Raw genomic sequence first — 18,648 nt, 5'->3', positions numbered from 1 at the left:
GAGTGAGGGAGATTTGGAGAGAGAGAGGAAGAGGAAATGGAAAGGATGGAAATTAGGGATGTTAGATAATATATTGGCTTCTTTGGTCGATATCCACATTTCCGATATTGTCCAACTCTTGGTTTTTAATCGAACATTTTCAACTAAAATCTTTGCTTCTGGGGGTCCCTGGAACAAAATATTCGGTCGGCCAAATACATATCATTTCGGGTGTCCTGAAACAGAAAGTTTGAGAACCACTGATCTACAACAACAAGTTTTTCAGAAAACGGTTAGGGATTTAGAAGACATTTGTAGAATCCGCCTCAGGTTAATAGGCGCTTGTGGATGAGGATTGTTCAGCATTTCGAAGCGTAATCCCTGATTCCAATATCAACAGATACCGAGAAGCGACCTCGCCCTAAAGGGCTATGCCTAAAGTGGTTCTCAGTCACCTGCTTCCTGGCATGCAGCGACGGCTGCTGCGCTCCGCCAGCGCCGCCGGCGCCCGGTGGCGACATCACCACGTTGGCGTCCTTGTACTTGGGCGGCCGGTTGGCGAGGAGGTTCCTGAGCGCCGCCGCGCTGCCCATGGCGATCATGCGGTGCTTGGAGTGGACGAGGTTGCGGAGCGCCGAGACGGCGCCGGCGTCCCAGAGCGCCTCCTGGTCGCGGGCGCAGCGCGCAGACAGGTTCCACAGGGCGCCGCAGGCGTTGGACACGATGGTGAGGCTGTGGGAGCGCAGGTGGCGCAGCAGCACGTGAAGGCAGTCGTGGTCGCGGAGGATCTGGCTGCATGGAATAAAGCAAAAATAAAATCTCAAGACTGGAAATGTAATGTTTTAGGGCCGACCAGCTGAAGAAATCATGATATTTCTGAAAGCATACTTTTTCCCCACCACTGGTCGTAAAACTATAATGGCATTTATTACCGGTAGTCCTCATTGGTCGCTATGAGACTGGAGACATTACGCAGGATTCCGCCTCCACTCTCGACGACGGCCAGTGTGTTGCTATGGCTACGATGAGAGAGGGCGGCGACCAGGAAGGCCAACGCTCCGAGGACCCGGCAGATCTCCGCTTTGTTCTCGGTGCAGTGAGCCGACAGGTTCCACAGGGCCGAGAGGACGGACTTCAGGGTGGACTCCTGGGGCGATGGGACGGAGAGACGGGGAGGAAGAGAAAAGGATAAGAGAGGAGGGAACGAGGCAGACGGGAAGAGGAGAGGGAAAGAGATTTCATAGTATTTTCTTTATTTGTATACATGTATAGTTACTATAGTATTCCCAACAGTATACATAGATACTGGAATAATAAATGACAATGAAGGTACCGTAAATCTATTTTAGGAATGATTTCTTTTGGGGGGGGGGGGGGGGTAGAAAAGTAATGGACATTCATTGAACAGGGATTTAAACCACGCCAAGGGTGTAAATACTGGCAGACATGGGTATGTATGTTGTACACTAGGGATGTATGTGCATGCTACCACACATTGGACTTTAGACGCAGTTTATCACTCTGACCTCAGATATATAACAGGGGGACAGCTACACCCCTCACTGCATTACTGTATAATAGGGTAGGTTGCAGTGTTGATTTTGACAGAAATTCTTTTTAGTTTTAGTCTGTCTCTTGAATAGTTTATTTAGTTTGTCACATTTTAGTCACCTGGAATGTTTTAGTGTTAGTCTAGTTTTAGTCGAGCTCGCTGCGACACGTTGAGCTTGTGGATCTGCTATTTTCAGCATGCAACCAAGTGTAAAATGACTAATACTGGATCTCTTGTCCACTAGTCCCTTCCTAACATTTTTGTCTAGTTTTTATTTGTTGATTGTCAATATATTTAGTCTTACCTTTAGGTCATCATAGCTTAGTTTTCATTTAGTTTCCATTTAGTTTTTGTCAGTGAAAAAAGGTAATCGATTTTTCATCCTAGTATTAGTCGACGAAATCAACACTGACAATAGGGTAGGTCGGCCCCGTTTTTATTTACCTATAAAGTCTGAATTGGGAGTTTATGCCCTTATTTAACCCATTTTGGTGTTAGCATTATGTTATGCTTTAGCTATTGAAAAATAGCAGACCTACAAGCTCGTAGCGCGCCACCGAGTGGCGCGCTACGAGCTTGTAGGTCTGCTATTTTTAAAAAATCGAAGAACGACTGACATAGAAACATAGCTTTTTCAGAAAACTGTCAGGATGTAGAAGACATTTTTAGAATCTGATCTCAGGTCAAAATGGGTTAAATGACCTTTTGAAATTGGAAAACTAGTACCTAACACACACTCTCTCGGGACTGTTTCATGCTTGAGATTCTGCGTGTCTCCACCGAGTTCAGAAAGTCTGATTTTCAGTTTTGTACTCTGAATACCTGAACTAACTTACACTAAACTTACTCTTTTGTTCCTCTTGGTCATTTTCAGTTGGATGTATCAACTTTGGTAAAGCTAAACTGCACCCGTTTTAATTGATAAATCACGTGATGCAAGTTTCTTTTAAATCCTGTAATTTTATTTTTTATTAATTCAATTGATACGTTTTGTGTTTTTTCTCCAACTTGTGATCTCTGCACCACTGGAAAAGAAGGTCCCAGCCCTCTCAGTGTGTTTTCTGAGAATTAAATAAAGGCTGAAATTAAATAGAATTAAACAGCAACAAAAACAGTAACTTGTGCTTCTTTTAGATTATAGTAACTAAACATGTGGCTAATATAACAATGCTAATGCATACCACAATGATTTCCCCCATAGCAGGTATACTCTAAAATGTAGTTACTGTGATCAGCCTTCAGATGGCAGTGTAGACAGTAAAAAAAACCTTTATGTACAGTACACCTGCCTGTTTTGAGTGGAAGTGAAGCCTCACCCAGGCCAAATGACCAGATTAAAGATTTGATATAGAATTTAGGAAAAAGGTAGAAGAGGGAATTCTATATATATATAAAAAGGTGTGTGTGTGTGTGTGTGTGTGTGTGGGGGGGGGGGGGGTAGGCTTATATCTCAGTTTTTGTGATGGAATAAAGGATGGCACTTCTTTGATTTGATTTGTGAAATGATTCAGGCTTATAAGAGGAAGGAAGCTACAAAGATACAATCCTAAATGCAAAGACGTGCATAACAAAGCATGGCCAAATGTGGCTGGCTTCAAAGTGGCACCTAATACAGGTCATACATTTTGACGGTTTCTCTCTCTTTGGGAGCATATACGGTCAAAATAATGAAAAGAACAATCTGCCGAGGTTACTGTATTAATCCATTGAGACCTGGAACGCATCCATGTCACGTTAGCGTTTAACCACATTAACCATTAACCCATTTTGGGCGGGAACCCCTTTTGGTGTTTTAAACATTATGTTATAATTTAGCTATTGAAAAATAGCAGATCTACAAGCTCATAGCGCGCCACCGAGTGGCGCGCTATGAACTTGTAGGTCTGCTATTTTTGAAAAATCGTTAAAATGTGCCTCAAATCTTTCCGAAAATTGTCATGATTTAGAAAACTTTTTTTTTTAAATTTCGACGTCAGGCCTGAATGGGTTAACAAACAAAACAATACAATATAATATACTGTATATGGAGATACAGGCTTCCTCTGCTTTGTCAATAACATTATTCCCATACCAGATAAAATATAAAGATGACTACGTGCCATGTGTAGTCATGTGTAAATGGCCACATGTAGTATTGAAATTAAGTAAATTGGCATCAAATGTTTTTTCCACACAGGATTATCCTCATTTGATAGTTTCCCTGGGTAATGCAGAACTCAATATGGAATGGATGTTGGAGAAATATTGGCATTAGACAGCATCTCCAATTCTCCATAAGCTTGTAGATCTGCTATTTTTCAATAGCTAAATTATAACATAATGTTTAAAACACCAAAAGGGGTTCCCGCCCAAAATGGGTTAATGGTTAATGTGGTTAAACGCTAACGTGACATGGATGCGTTCCAGGTCTCAATGGATTAAAGGAGATCCAGTAATTATAACAGCTATATTTGCTGACCAGTTCTAGAAGGGTTCTTTTAGCTCATCATCATGGGTTGGATATATTCCACCAAAATAAACTGTGACTGTCAAGATATCGGAACATAGATTTAGGTAGAAATAAAGGAATAATTTGAAACAGACACAACGTATGAGGCAACGCTGTCATTTAAATCGTGTTAAGCCTGCGCGCCGCGGAAACCGGCAGTGATGCCCATCTCAACAAGATCCAATTTGTTTGTCTGAAAGTGTTTACAGGGCCTGGAGGAATGCCATCATCCTATTTCCTCCTAAATAATGATCATTGGCTATTATTTTCTATGAAGGAAGATTCTTTAAAAATAAAGAGTGTACAGTACTGTTTTTCTGTGAACACATTAAGAATACCAGGTTGGGAGCTTAGGATCAGCCACTTCATACAAATTTAATATCTACTGCTACTTGCAAAAGAGACTGAGGTACTCCCTGTCTTTTTATTGATTTAGTTTGTATTGATTTCTGATGTTTTGTTACACGTACATGCAATGTTCTGCAAGACTGCAACATCAGCAATACAATATACCCAAGATAGTAACAGTTCTGTATTATTATGATGATGATAATAATAATAATAATAATAGATATACTCTGAAGAAGGCATTTTTTGTCGAAATGTTGGTACTCCAAGATAAAGTATATTTGCATCGTGACTGCGAGCTGTGCGACCTCTCTTCTCTGTCCAAGTTGTCTCCCGTGGTCAGCCCATAGAGCTTTAAAGGATAGAGACCGAACCGGAGCGCTAGCCCCGCCCCCACGCTATTCATTTCAGTGGAAGTTGCTCAGTGGCGTTTTGAAGCACCCGGAAGACTGCCGGAAGTATAATTATAACTCAATGGCTCGAGCGAGCGTTAGTTTAGCCTAGCCCCGGACCTCAATTTTGAGGTCCGGGCTTACGCACGCGACGTCATGAACGTCCGTCCACCTCCATTAAAGTGCTGCAATTCCACATTTCGCCCGTAGGTAGTGGCATCTTCAACGTTGGATAGCCTTACTGGGGGCTTGGGTCAGCCACTATATTGGTGTGCACTCCTACCTCTTTGTTAATTATTATTATGTGCGCCACATTCCTACCTTCTGGACTTCCAGGGCACACTCCATCAGCGCACGTACGCTGCCGACTTCTCTCAGCGTCTTCTTGGAGTTGACGTCGGCTCGCCAGGACAGGTTCCTCAGGACACTGGCAATAACCTGCAGCACACGCATGGATTCAAGTTCTCAGTCGCCACGACTGATTTCAGTCATTTGGAAGTCAGTGTGTCTTCTATAGAAGTGTTTTTGATCTTGGTCTCAATGGGTTAGATTATTAGGCTCCATTAGCCTCGTGCATAGAGTACCTGTTGCAGATCTTCGCTCTCCGACTTGAGCTGAGCGACCATCGCTCGCATGCATGCCTTCATGGAGCACAGTGTGGCCTGATGGGAAAAAAAACCACAGGTTAGACAGATGGATACGCTAGCTAGATGGATGCACGGCTCAGACAGATCAGTGGTTCCCAAACTGGGGGTCCCCAAATTATGTTGGGAGGTCCCCAGATGATTAGCTTATTGTGCATCATTGTTTTCTCACTCAACTGTTAACAAACGTACAGTATAAGTCTATACAGGGTACAGGGTAATTGTCAAATATTAAGTAAGAAAAGAGGCAGACTTTGCGAAAATAGCCGATCTACAAGCTCATAGCCCTGTTGACGTGCAGTTTGGTTAATCTGACAATATTTATCTGTGGAAATGAGTCAAACTAAATGTAAGAATGCCTACAGTTCCAAGTGCTTGTCAGGGTGGGTGGGTGTGTGTGTGGGGGGGTTGTCCCCAGTTCAAATATGACTATTTTGAGGGGTCGTGGCCCAAAAGGTTTGAGAACCCTTGAGATAGATCTCCGAGCAGAATAGGACTACAACCTTGTTCGCCACGTCCCCGAAGGTGAGGTTGGTCAGCGCCATGCCTGCGTATCGGCGCAGCGTGATGTTGTAGTGCTCGCTGGTCAGTCCGTAGATCTCGCAGTCCACGTGGAGCAGCTCGCCGATGGCCTGCAGACCGCCTGCGGATCAATGGGACAACGATGAGCCAGGGGGGGTGAGTGAAGGTACGGTCAAGCAGTGTTGATTTTGACAGCAAATTTTTATTTCAGTTTTAGTCATAGTCTCTTGAATAGTTTTCATTTAGTTTTAGTCACATTTTAGTGACATGGAATGTTTTAGTGTTAGTCTAGTTTTAGTCGACTAAATATCATAAGATTTTAGTCGACTAAATCTACAGTTGATTTAGTCGACTAAAATGTATTTTGACGGTCCTTGATGATGTCGTAATGGCTGATTTTACACCTTGACACATGTAATATTATTTTCTTTCCCAAAAAATTCAAAATAGCGGAAATGGCAGAAATAGTTACAACACGTGTTGTAAGCGTGTAGATCTTTCTATTTTTTCAACATGGAAACGATTGACGATTATGCAAAATGAACCGTGATTATCTCAAATAACTGCGATTAGGCGATTATGTAATAATTGTAACATCGTACCCAGTTCGTTCATGGCGTGCCGATGTTCCTCGTCAAACGACAACTTCATGAGGACACACACTGCCGGACAGATCTGGTGGTCCACCGGAGACGGCACTGAAAGAGGACAGACAGACAGACAGTGGTGGAAAAAGTACTCAATCATGGCACACTTTGGACGCCGGTTACCATAGGGGGGCGGTAGGTGGAAAGTGCCAGAGAAATGGACAAAATAAGCAGAGAAGAAGAGCTGTTGTTGTCATGTCTGAACCGAAAGTAATAAATCGCCCGTGTTCTACCGAGGGTCACAGAGCTATACTAGCGATCGGAAGGTCAAAAATATTTTTAAAAACTCTGAACTGATGGAACTCACTAGGGTTGTGGTCCTGGTCCAGGCCCTGTTCGTGGGCGTCCTGCCAGGCCCAGCACGCCTCACAGTAGACGCGGATCTGCTCCAGGAGATGCAGCACGCGGATCTCCCTCCGGCCGCGCTTGTCCTCCGGACGGCTGTGCACGATGTTGTGGAGCGCGGCGCTGGCGCGCGCACGCGCCTCCTTGCTTCCTCTGGAATTACCTTGATTGGACAAGGAGGCTTGGTTAGGTCGGGACCTGAAATTCACTTTTCAGTGAAAAGCAGCCTCTGATTGGTTCATGTGTATATGGTGACGTAACATTCATGCTGCAGTACTTTCAAAACAACAATGGCTGCCCTCAACGCAACACGTTTAAAGGTTTCCACAGAAACGATAAGACCAGCAGTCATTTCAGATATAGACTCTGACATATGTCCCACATATCTCGCTCACGTAGAAAGTAGAAACTAAACAGACCTTGTTGTTTTTAGCGTGGTATCTTTCATGCATGAGGAGCAGACTAGCGCACGCACTGTGTGGTGACGTCAGCTTTTTGTTACGCTGATTGGCTAAATGGGTCTGTCTGTCAAGGCAACTACTAACGCCCACTTTTCATGCTGCCTATGGGCCGAAGTCCAGATTCATATGCGGGGAGAAAGCTTCAGTGACTCCACGCTGGCCAAGCCAGGCTAGATTTACACACTTTGGGGCACCGTTTCTAAAACAGTGGGTCCCATTTGTGGGTCACAGACCAATTGTTATGGGTCACGACTCGAGTAAAAATCCCATTTTCTATTCCTACATAATACAAAAAAAATCTACACGCTCTCAATGCGTCGGAGACGAGAGAGAGAGAGAGAGAAAAAGCGCACACCCATTTCTCCCGCAATCATGCTGGCTGATTATGTCATTAGCATTGCTGTAAATGGATCGTTACCTAGCAACAGGGAGTCCTTGTCGTTGCCGTGGAGGAGCTGAATGAGCAGCGGGAGACATCCTGACTGTCTCATGGCGATGCACGAGTCCTGGGACGAGGACATCGCCAGCAGAGTGCGAGACATGTCGTCCTTGTCATGTGTCCCCAACATGGACAACAGACTGTACACCATCTCAACCTGGTAACACATTATTATTATTATTATTAGCAGTAGTACAACAGAGATCACCTTTTGACGCCTCCTGGTCAAAACGAACTCCCGGCCGACATCGCCTTTTGATGCCTATTTTAATATTAATTGATTACTGTTAACAACTGTGTTCTCTATGCGCTCGTAACACCCTGGTTTGGGTGTGATAAAAAAGTGAAGTCACAATTCCACTGGCTTATGCGGTCTTTGGGGACGCAGTTTTTATAAATCATAATATCTCTTCTTTTTGGCTCAAAACAAGCTTGATTTGAGCCTCATTTCTCTAAACGATATGATCCCCGGTTACAAAATGTATGTTTTGGGAGAATGAAATAACATTTGCGGGGGCGTTACATAACGATTATTGACTTCCTGACTGGTTTCTGAGTGAAACGGCTTTCAAAATAAAGGTGTTCACAATAGAAAATGAATGTGTGGCAGTCCTGGCGTACACAATTCAGACACCAGATGGGGGTGTTGGTGGTAAATGAGTTGAAGCTAACAAGCTAGAAGCCTGCTAGGGTTTACAATTATCACCTTGGTTCCCAGGTGACTGGTGAGACGCCGGGGGGCGGGGTAACCCCCCACACAGCTGATCTCGTTTGACGGCTCATGCTCCAATCGGCTGCCAGCAACCTGGACAGATAGAAAGCATAACAGACATTTTAAAATGTCCTGAAATGAACGCTGAATTGTCAGATATTAGTCACAATTAGCCCTTCGCTAAATCCCACCCCAAAAAGTGATTGTCCAATGCCAATCCAAATAGTTCAGCAACCGTTGCTAAGCTGGGCAAGCTTACGTCACCTTATAGCTGTCAGTGTCATTTTGCATGGCTGTGTTGTTGAACACATACACAGCTTAACGTCGGGAAAGCTACACGACTGAGCCTCCCAGGTGATGGCAATAATACTAATGACCGTAGTCTTACCGTGCAACATGAAAACTCTCGCCGGTCGTTAAAGTTGATTGTTGGATACCGTTTCTCACACTGTCATTTCCTCGTATTTCTAGTTTATTGAAATAATGTCATGCACATTTGCCCAGTGCATAGTCTACTGCAGGCCTGGTTGACTAGATTTAGAAGACATTTTTGCTACTAATGAAAAGGGTATCTTTGAAAGACCTTCATCAGGACAGACAATGATTGTCTGTCCTGATGAAGGTCTTTCAAAGATGGTCTAAGCGTCCGAAACGTTTTTTGGCAAGTGTCTGACAGTGTGCGGGACCTCTTCTTTGTCTTTCAAAGATACCCTTTTCATTATATGCTCTATTGCCCTACGCACCTGTCACCAGCCTATTGAGATGTGCATCGGCATTTTGCTATGAAGGTTTTGCTACTGAAATGAACCATTATTTATATGGAGAAATCCCGTCATTTAACACCTTGCTTGCCCGGACCTATTTAATCCATTTAATCCATGTGCCCATCATTTATAGCGCCCGGACCACTTTTACCGGCGCACCGGAAGTTGTTGTGCATGTCTGTGTAGCAGCAAACAATAGCCACACCACCCTAGAGTCGATCGAACAACAACGTGAGGTAAGAATAAATCTATTGCGACTAGCGACTGGACCGCGGAAGGCCGTCAAACACAGGATCTTTTTTCAGAATTAGACGGGATGATTTAGATCGGGAGTTATGATCGTTTTAAGATTTTCGTTTTCATCAGCTAAACAGGCAGGGAACATTTTCGATGACGTGTCACTGTTTGACACGTGATCGGATTGGGCAACAAGCGCTCCTAGGCTGTGGAGCGAAGCGATCGGTTTTGATATCATTAATCTCCGTATTATTTATCAACCTCCGGCTTGGGCACTTGACCATGACCTTGAACTTGACGGAGATCTCCGCCCCGGGCCTTCATGGTGTTAACACATTTTGTGCCCAAAACGTCTGTGGACGTCCTGGGTATTACCGCACGTGCATAGCCCAAGACGTCTGTGGACGTCTTTTTTTTTTTTTTTAACACGTGGTGCCAAAGTTTGTGTTTTCGCCATTGAGAATGCATTTGGCGTTTAAATTAAATAACTCAGAAACTATAAAACATTTTAGTAAAAAGTTCCAGCATGTGTCTCCACAGTCAGCTGAATTATAAAAAATGTGAATGGATTTTCTAGGTGAAAGTGATTTTGGGCAGTATTGCGTGGGCTCTCAATGTGTTAAGTAAGTAAGCCTTGCCGAGCCATGAAGCCCATAGGGGCAGGAGCCTATCTCCCTTTTCTGTAGCGTGAGGCAGCTTGATGTACAAGTACACCCCCTGGACATGACGCTAGTATGTCGCAGGGACATACCCCCAATCCAACCCTTGATGCTGAGTGTCAAGCAGGGAGGCACTGGGTCCCATTTTTAGAGTCTTTGGTATGACCCGACCGGGGATTGAACCCTGACCTCCCAGTCTCAGGGCGGACACTCTAACCACAAGGCCACTGAGCTGGTGAGGGACTTAGCGAAGGGCTAATTGAATAACGCAGCAGGTAGCTTCCAGAGGGTCTCCCTGTCCATGCATAACGCACCTAGTAGATTGATAGGACTTTCCAGTATGATCCTGTACAAAAAAAACTTTTCCTTGCATAGCAGTGATCTTACCTGAGAGTCTGCATTCACTCCGTCAACCTGTAGCGTAGCACTGGAAGGAGACTGGAAAATAGATAGATGGAGAGAGAGAGTTGATTTTGATAGCAAATTTAGATTTTAGTTTTAGTCATAGTCCCTTGAATAGTTAAGTCAGATTTTAGTCACCTGGAATGTTTTGGTGTATTTTGGCGGGCCTTGATGCCATCGTAAAGACTGATTTTACACTTAAAAATAGCCGATCTACAATCTTACAACGCAGCACGCTGCAAGCCTGTAGATCAGCTATTTTCAGCATGCAACCAAGTGTAAAATGACTTATACTGGATAATTGTCAATATTTAGTCTTAGCTTTAGTCATCATAGCTTACTTTTCATTTAGTTTTCATCAGTGAAAACAGGGAGTCGACGAACATTTTTTGTCATAGTATTAGTCGAAAATCATCACTTCATACACACTATAGAGCACCGAAGTCTGACATAATTTACACATCCTATCTGGGTCATGTTTTTTTTGCCCCATTCTGAATTCCCACAGACTTCTTATAATGCATGAACTGTGTTCCAAAAATGTGTTCCAAAAATAAACTAATGATCCCGGCAATTTCACTCATATGGTTGGATATTAAGAAAAAACGCTAATGTTACTGTCGCCAAATTAGTTACATTTTCACTGGAAACAGACTATCAAATATGAGTGACCGACTGTCGTAAGCGATACAGAGCCACCTCCCCGACAATATCGCAGAGGCAGTTTATTTTTGGACCATGATGCTTATATGAGATGATATTAAGATGACCGAATGTTAGTCTCCATAGAGAAAAACCTCCACGACCCAGGAGATGAACGAGTGACGTCAGGACTTCGGTACTCTAATCTCTCTCTTTCACATTCTCTCAATCTTCCACTCTCTCAATTATTCTCAGTTTTGCCCTATTCCTCATTCTCTCGCTCAATCTGCCCAGTATTACCTCTTGTCGATGTTGCCGGAGTTCTTTCTCGATGTGTTGGATGCGAGCAACTCGGGCCTGGCGGTGGGGTATGGGGGTGCGGTTCAGCACACACGAGTAACAAATGTACACAAGAGCAAACAAAATGGCACAAAAGCATGTGAGTGTACATACACACATGTAGATTACAGTACATGAGTGCACAAACACAGATGAAGGTAGATCAGAATACACAAAAGTACACAAGATTACACAATAATACAAAGAACATAGGCAAGTGTGCTAAAAAAAAAACAACAATCAGCATGCTATATGTATATTTAAGCAATATTACACGAGAGGGTGTGCTTTACAGTCATTAAAGGCACGCCTGCGTTGCTGCAGGAACGAGCTGATAGGCGAGTTCCGTAGGCAGCGCATTGACACCCACATGCAACCAAGCATAAAATGACTCGTCTAAACACACTGCCAGGTATTCGTTAATTCATTCTTCCGCCACTGCCAGTGTTTTTCAGCAACGCTGTGTGGAATGAAAATGAAGGACCTTGCAGACTGCTGCGTTTTTTTCCAAGGTTTTCTGTTTTTTTTGTTTTTTTTCTGAAAAAAGCAGCAGTCTGTAAGGACCTTTAGTTCTACTGAACTAAACTAAATCTATATTGTCTTTGTTCAGTCGATGAAATGAAGCCCTCTTCTCCTACCTGTCCTCTCTTCTCCATGTCCTGACAGGTACCCAGCTCCTCCTCCATGGCCGCACGGAGCTGCCGCGCTTCGAACTCCAGCTGCCGGCGAGTCATGTCCGTCTGCAAGGAGAACTGATGGAGGAACGAGGAGGAGAGGAAAGGAGGGGAGAGGAGAGGAGAGGAGAGGAAAGGAGGAGAAGAGATAAGGGGGAGAGAGGAGAGCAGAGGAGAAGAGGAAGGGAGACAAGAAAGGATTTCTGCTGTTGTAATGTATGAAAATGTTTCAACATGGAAACAATGATGACAAAATAATTATGATTGATTATCTCAAATAATTGCGATTTGACAGTCATGTAATAATTGTGACGCACGTTCTCCGTCAAAGGGAGGCTGTCGATCCTCTTGGTGAGGTTCTGCAGTTGAGCATAATACCAATCCTTCTCTTTCTCCTCCTTGTCCAACTCGGCCAATAGCAGCAACCTGGGGGATGGGGGGGGGGTGACCGCATACAGACACAGATGTTAGCCAATGGACTCTATGCACACAGAATAACTCTTCCTACTTCCTGGCAAGAAAGCTTACAGAAGGATAAGTCATGGTCACGTGACTGGGCTGCGCCATGACGCTCTCGGTGACAAACCTGAACCTCGTACCGGAAGTTTGATGAAATACATGGCAGTGAATGGAGCCGGCTGGACCAGCTCATGAACAAACACTATTTATGAAACATTGAGACCTTTGTCATACAATTGGTTCAGGAATATAAAAGAAGACATAGCACATTATTGTCTGCTGTGTTTCTTTTCGATGTGTACACTGTGTAATTTTATAGAGGTATCTAAAAAGCAAAACTAGTTTCTGAACGTGCCAAGTATCGCAAGACTATCCACCGTTTCCTGTCTGGCAACCAAATCTCGCGATACAGAAACTATAACTGCCGCTGTTTAGATGCCTCAATAAAATGTACTGTGCACATCGAAAAGCAAGTGATAAGAAAACAACATGTGATATGTCTTCTTTTATATTCCTGAACAGAGTATATAACAAAGGTCTCAATGGTTCATAAATAGTGTTTCATGAGCTTGTCCCATCCACTGCCATGTATTTCATGGAACTTCCGCTTCCCTACTTCCTTCACAGGTGTTACCGATGATTCTAATTAAGGCTCTGTTCCATTTAGTGTGCAGTGGTTCACAAACGTTTTTAATTTCAAGGACCCCCATAAGTCTGAGTGTACAAATGGAACCAAATGGTTCCATTTGTACACTCTCAGAGTTACACACACGTGCGGGGTCATTTGGAACCCACTCAAGGACACTTTGATTCCCACTGGTGTAGCAGAGGGTTTCCAGTGAGCCAACATGCACAATAGCAGCACCCTCACTCTGTATGACCAGAATGGAACAGAGCCTTCATTAGAATCATCTGTAACAACTGTGAAGGAAGTAAGGAAGGGGCCCAAGTTCTTTCCAAAATGGCGTGTGTGCTTATAGCCCATTAGGAAGAGGGGGGCAAAGATTTTATTACACACCCAGGGAACTCTGCCAAATCAAAATAGTACAAAGTCCTCTATGTTCATTATGTCCGCAAAAAGCCATGGGAAGTGGGAACATTCGTACACATGTGGGACTGTCCAAGAGTACTAGCTTTTTGGGCCAAGGTTGCATTATTCCTGTCTGACATAACTGAGACAAATACCTTGTTTACCACACATTCTGTTACTAAATGATGATTCATCTCTAAGCTTAGCACTTCATAAGAAGAGTGTTATTGGCCAGTTTACCGGCAGCAAAGACGATGGTGGTGATGAGATGGAAACCACCTCATAACCTCAGTATCCGTCGTTGGAAGCTGTCCTTCTATGAGGTTCTGAGATTGGAGGACGGATTCGATCCAAGCTTTACTTACTACGGCGCAGAAGGTTAAATCAGAACTCCATTAGGTTGAACCTAATGGAGTTCTTCTCTTGGACCTGTACTTCTGCATCAGAGATTGAGATTTTTCCTCCCTTCTGGGTTTAGAGAGCGTCCAATAACAGTCATGTTTAGTTTTAGTTTTGCTTTCCATTTCATTGTTTTGTAAAAAAAGAAATTTATTGTGCGATTCCGCCAAAATCCTGCTACTTCCGCCGATACGGTCTACAGTGTAGGTCTTGCCCAGCGTGAAGCTCACCTCTCCTTCTCCAGCTCATCCAGATAGCCAGGCTGTGGCGTGTCTCTGGGGTCCCTAACCACGGGTGTCGGGGGGTCTCGAGCCTCCCTGCCCGGCGGTAGAGGCATCCCTCTCCTGGGGAAGCCTGTGGCCGAGGGCCCGGAGCCCTGGGGGTTGTTGCCTGAAGACAAGGCACCGAGCTGGGGCTTGGAGCGAAGCTTCGCTCCCTGGAAGCCTACGGAAGGGTCCATGTTCATCTCTGCTAGGAGGAGAGAGGGCATTATTCAGGGCATATATTTGGGTGTACTTTATTTGTTGATCTTGATCTTCATGTGTATACTGTGGTTTCTCAAACAGTGGGTCGGGACCTGTTTGTGGGTCGTGGACACATTTTTATGGGTCCCCTTGTTTTTTTGTTTCCTACATTTGGTTTTTAATTATTATTTCAAAACATTTTCAAAAAACATTCAGAAAAAGCCTAAACTTTTCATGAATTAATGACAAAATCCAAAGTTTCTTTCAGTAATGTCGTGAAGAAATGAAAGAAAAATCTAAAAATAAATCCATAAATTAGAACAAATATTAGTAATAGTGAAAATAGCCGATCTACAAGCTCACAATGTGGTGCGAAGCGACTAAACGCGTCTGTTTGGTTAGACTGCTGCTGCGGATTCTAAAACATTATATTAAACAAGACTCCTAAGACTACTACAGAGAGTGCAGATTTTATATTCCTATTTTACGGTGGCATGCGCTCACCTTTCAGTCGATCAATGAGCTCTGATTGGCCGGCCACCTCGTTTGGCTCTTCTTCAATGCTGCCCTGTAGCTGCTTGAGGACTTCCTGTAATGACAGGAAGAGGAAGTGATGCATCATATGCATCATAAAATAAAGTAAGGTAGATACAAGATATATATATATATATATATATATATATACACACACACACACACATACTGTATATAAAACACAGCATATATCGTCAATGTCGGGTGGACACCTTGTATGTCTTACTTTTCAGGAAATGGCAAAAAAAAGAAGCTATGGATCCATTAGTCAAAACGTTGTTTAAAACATTATGTAAAAAATAATAATAATAATAACGAATACAATGTAATTGTGTCCAATCTGTATGGTACAGATCTGTATCTGTCTCTCAATACAATATAATCGTGTCAAACTCATTGGGACAGTTCATGGTTTGACCTGATGGTCACGATTCAATGTATCCCTGCCACATGCCGGCTCTATTCAAAGGTTTAATAAAATGTCAGCACTTACACAGGAAACCGGGTTCAACCAGGGGTAGAAGAGAAAAGTTACATAGTGCAGCTTTAATACTTTTCATTGGTTAAATATGGATCCTAAACACAATATATATACAATGGGAGAGGGGTGAGGCCGAGAAAGGCCCTTATTGGGGTGGCTGAATTTAGTCTCCCTGCCCTTCTATTTAATGTCTAGAAAATTATATTCCTCCCGAGAGCAAGCAGGCAGGCTCTATTGGCTCGGTGGTGAAAATGTCAGCACTTGCACGCGGGTTCAAATTTGGAGTAGAACAGGAAAGTTACATAGTGCAGTCTCAACAGTTCAACATGGTGTCCCTATTTTTGAGCGGTGCCAAGTGCTCCTTTAAGTGATGGAGTGCGTCTGTCTGTATGTATGTCCCTATGTCTGAGTACGACCTATTGACCCCTGCAGCTGCTGCTGATTGGGGTCGCATTCCAGGAAGGAATTAATTACTACATTTGTGCTATAGCAACTTGTGTATTACCAATTAGTATTAAGAGTACTTTTAATTAAAAACATAACTACTCCCCTAAAACTATTTTATTAGCGATCTTTTAGTAAAATAAGAATAAATGTGTCCGCTTTAAGTATTTGCAAGTACATGATATGGAGAGGGAAGTCTGGAGCTCTCTGGTGGAGCCGTTGCCCCCGCGACCCGACTACAGATAAGCGGATCAAGATGTAATGGATGGATGGATTTGCACATGCCTTCAATTCATCGTTTGCATTCAACCCATTAAAACCGGGAAGCATCAGTGTTTTTTAAATTTTAAATTGTAGCGTTGGCTCTTCAAAAATAGCAGATCTACAAGCTAACCTACCAATTAGGAGCAGTACTAGATACATATTCATTTGGGGGTCCTTGACATGTAAAGGCTTGAGAACCACTGGTTTAAAATAAATAGCATTAGGAATGAAGCCACTAGGAAGTACACTTTAGAAACAAGCCTCAAAGAAATGCAGACCGCAACTACCAATATTTACCAGTGCTTTTACAGGAAAAACAAGACCAAAGTCGCTTATAAGCAGGCATGTTGGCAACACTGGGTTCGGTGTCTTTCTCAAGGACCAACGACACTTGGACACTAAGCCAGGAGCCAAGAATCTAATCAAGGGTCACTGTGTTCTACTAGTACTTTCCCACTAGTAATACTACTATTACAGAATATACTAGCATTAGTACAACTACTAGTGCTAAAGGTACTCCTCTGATCTACTAGCGCTCTAAGATGAAACGGTTATTAAAACGAATCGATTTAACCCATGAACACCCGAGAACAATTGTTCTACAAATATTTTCAGATTTGAACAAATTTTCACGATAATACAAAAATAAAGTAGCAGATCTACAAGCTCATATCGTGGTGCAAAGTACCGGCTATGAGCTTGTATAACTGCTGTTTTTGAATATAAAAGTATACAATATGGTTAACCCATTCTGAACGGGAACCCCTTTTGGTGTTTTAACTAAGCATTATGTTAGACTTTAGCTATTGAAAAATAGCAGATCTACAAGCTCATACGAGCTTGTAGGTCTGTCATTTTTGAAAAATCGTAAAAATGCGGCACAAATCATTTAATATATATTCTTTCAGAGCGAACGTTTTTTTTATTTCGACGTCAGGCCTAAATGGGTTAAAGTGGTGAAAATCTAAAAATGACATTGCACAGACGCTTCCCCAGCTTTAACGGGTTGAAGAGTTATGAAAACGTTAGTACTCACCACTATGAATCGACATCTCCTATAGAGTTTCAAGTCCATAAATCGGCATCTCTTGTAAAGATTCAAATCCATTCTGGTGATTTGAGAGAGCCAGAGTGAACGTCCTCTGTCTCTTGGCCTACTAACTAACTAACTAACTACTCTACTGGACGTCCACTATAGTTCTACTGGTGTGGTGTCAACCGGCCCGAAGAAAACACCACCAGACACCTCTCCCTCTTTCTCTTCCTCCCTGAGGAAGGGGAAGCCTGCATTTCCACATACATACGGAAATAAAAGCATTTCCCTTCTATTTTCAACACAATAGCTAGCTTGTGTGACAGGCTAACACCAAATATGAGTGTGTGCGTGCGTGTGTGTCTGTGCGTGTAGTAAGACCTTTGAACCCCCCCCCCACACACACACACACACACACACACACACACTCTGATGATGTCACCAGGTCAACACAACAGGGAAAAGAAAAACAATAAATACTGAGTTCTTCTCTTCGAACACAAAAATACAGGAAGAGGATGGGAGGAGGATGGCCGAACGCAGGCAGACGGGCGCAAGCACACACACAATGAATCACAAGCTAGTCACATTAATTGTGTGTGCGTGTGTGTGTGCGCGCGCATGCGTGCGCGCGCGCATGCGTGGGCGCGTGTCTCAAACAACGACTCTTGTTGTATGAGTCTCACAACTCACGAGGACCTTCGGGGAGGGAGAGTGTCATTGAGTTCCACCACCAGCATGTAATTTTGAACACTTTTATACCATTTGGTCATACACGGGTGAAACTAAATTGAACCGAAACCCTCTTTCACCATCAGCCACGATGATGGTGGCTGGCTTTACCCTTCAACCCAGCTAAAATAATGGGTCACATTGCTATAGTTGGGCAATTTTCTTGGACACTTGTTTACACATTTTCTTGTACTCGTGTTGAATGGTTTAATGCAGTTAACTGTTCCGTGAGGTTAAGAGTAAACAAATTAACATTGCAGTGCACATCATTGGACACAGCGACTGTATCATAACATGTAGCGGAACTGAACTGCTGTTAGCAGTGTAGTGAATGAAGCCATGATCTCCTCATTACAGACAGAGAGGACACATTTAATGGCACCCAAATCATGGTTCTTTATGGAAATGTTTTCCACTGCTATGCTTTTTTTTTTGCTCGATGTCCATCAGCTATGGCAAGGCTTTTATTTTTTTCAGAAGACGAGGCATTAAAAAGAATATTTCAGCTTACTGGATTTAGATTAAAACCCATTGAGAGGGGGGTCAGTGGCCATAATATAAT

The 18,648-nt window shown here is 43.2% G+C and overlaps 1 protein-coding gene across 1 annotated transcript in view; it reads right to left on the bottom strand.

Annotated features, from left to right (window-relative positions):
• The window catches only part of apc (APC regulator of WNT signaling pathway), a 52,048-nt gene that overhangs the window by 13,162 nt on the left and 20,238 nt on the right, over positions 1–18,648 (bottom strand). Inside the window, exons 3-17 of the mRNA XM_079523974.1 lie at positions 15,103–15,187; positions 14,365–14,602; positions 12,564–12,672; positions 12,211–12,324; positions 11,534–11,590; positions 10,577–10,627; positions 8,524–8,622; positions 7,797–7,974; positions 6,880–7,080; positions 6,528–6,623; positions 5,907–6,046; positions 5,344–5,421; positions 5,081–5,197; positions 912–1,126; positions 435–771 (exon numbers count right to left, since the gene is read on the bottom strand). Of these exons, the coding sequence (XP_079380100.1) occupies positions 435–771; positions 912–1,126; positions 5,081–5,197; positions 5,344–5,421; positions 5,907–6,046; positions 6,528–6,623; positions 6,880–7,080; positions 7,797–7,974; positions 8,524–8,622; positions 10,577–10,627; positions 11,534–11,590; positions 12,211–12,324; positions 12,564–12,672; positions 14,365–14,602; positions 15,103–15,187 (2,115 nt within the window). The remainder of the gene's footprint in view (positions 1–434; positions 772–911; positions 1,127–5,080; positions 5,198–5,343; positions 5,422–5,906; positions 6,047–6,527; positions 6,624–6,879; positions 7,081–7,796; positions 7,975–8,523; positions 8,623–10,576; positions 10,628–11,533; positions 11,591–12,210; positions 12,325–12,563; positions 12,673–14,364; positions 14,603–15,102; positions 15,188–18,648) is intronic.

This window comes from Electrona antarctica (assembly GCF_951216825.1).
Source record: "Electrona antarctica genome assembly, chromosome: 16".
NCBI classification, from domain to species: domain Eukaryota; kingdom Metazoa; phylum Chordata; class Actinopteri; order Myctophiformes; family Myctophidae; genus Electrona; species Electrona antarctica.
The sequence above is the reverse complement of the archived record's forward strand: the minus strand, read 5'-3'. Positions and strand labels throughout refer to the sequence as shown.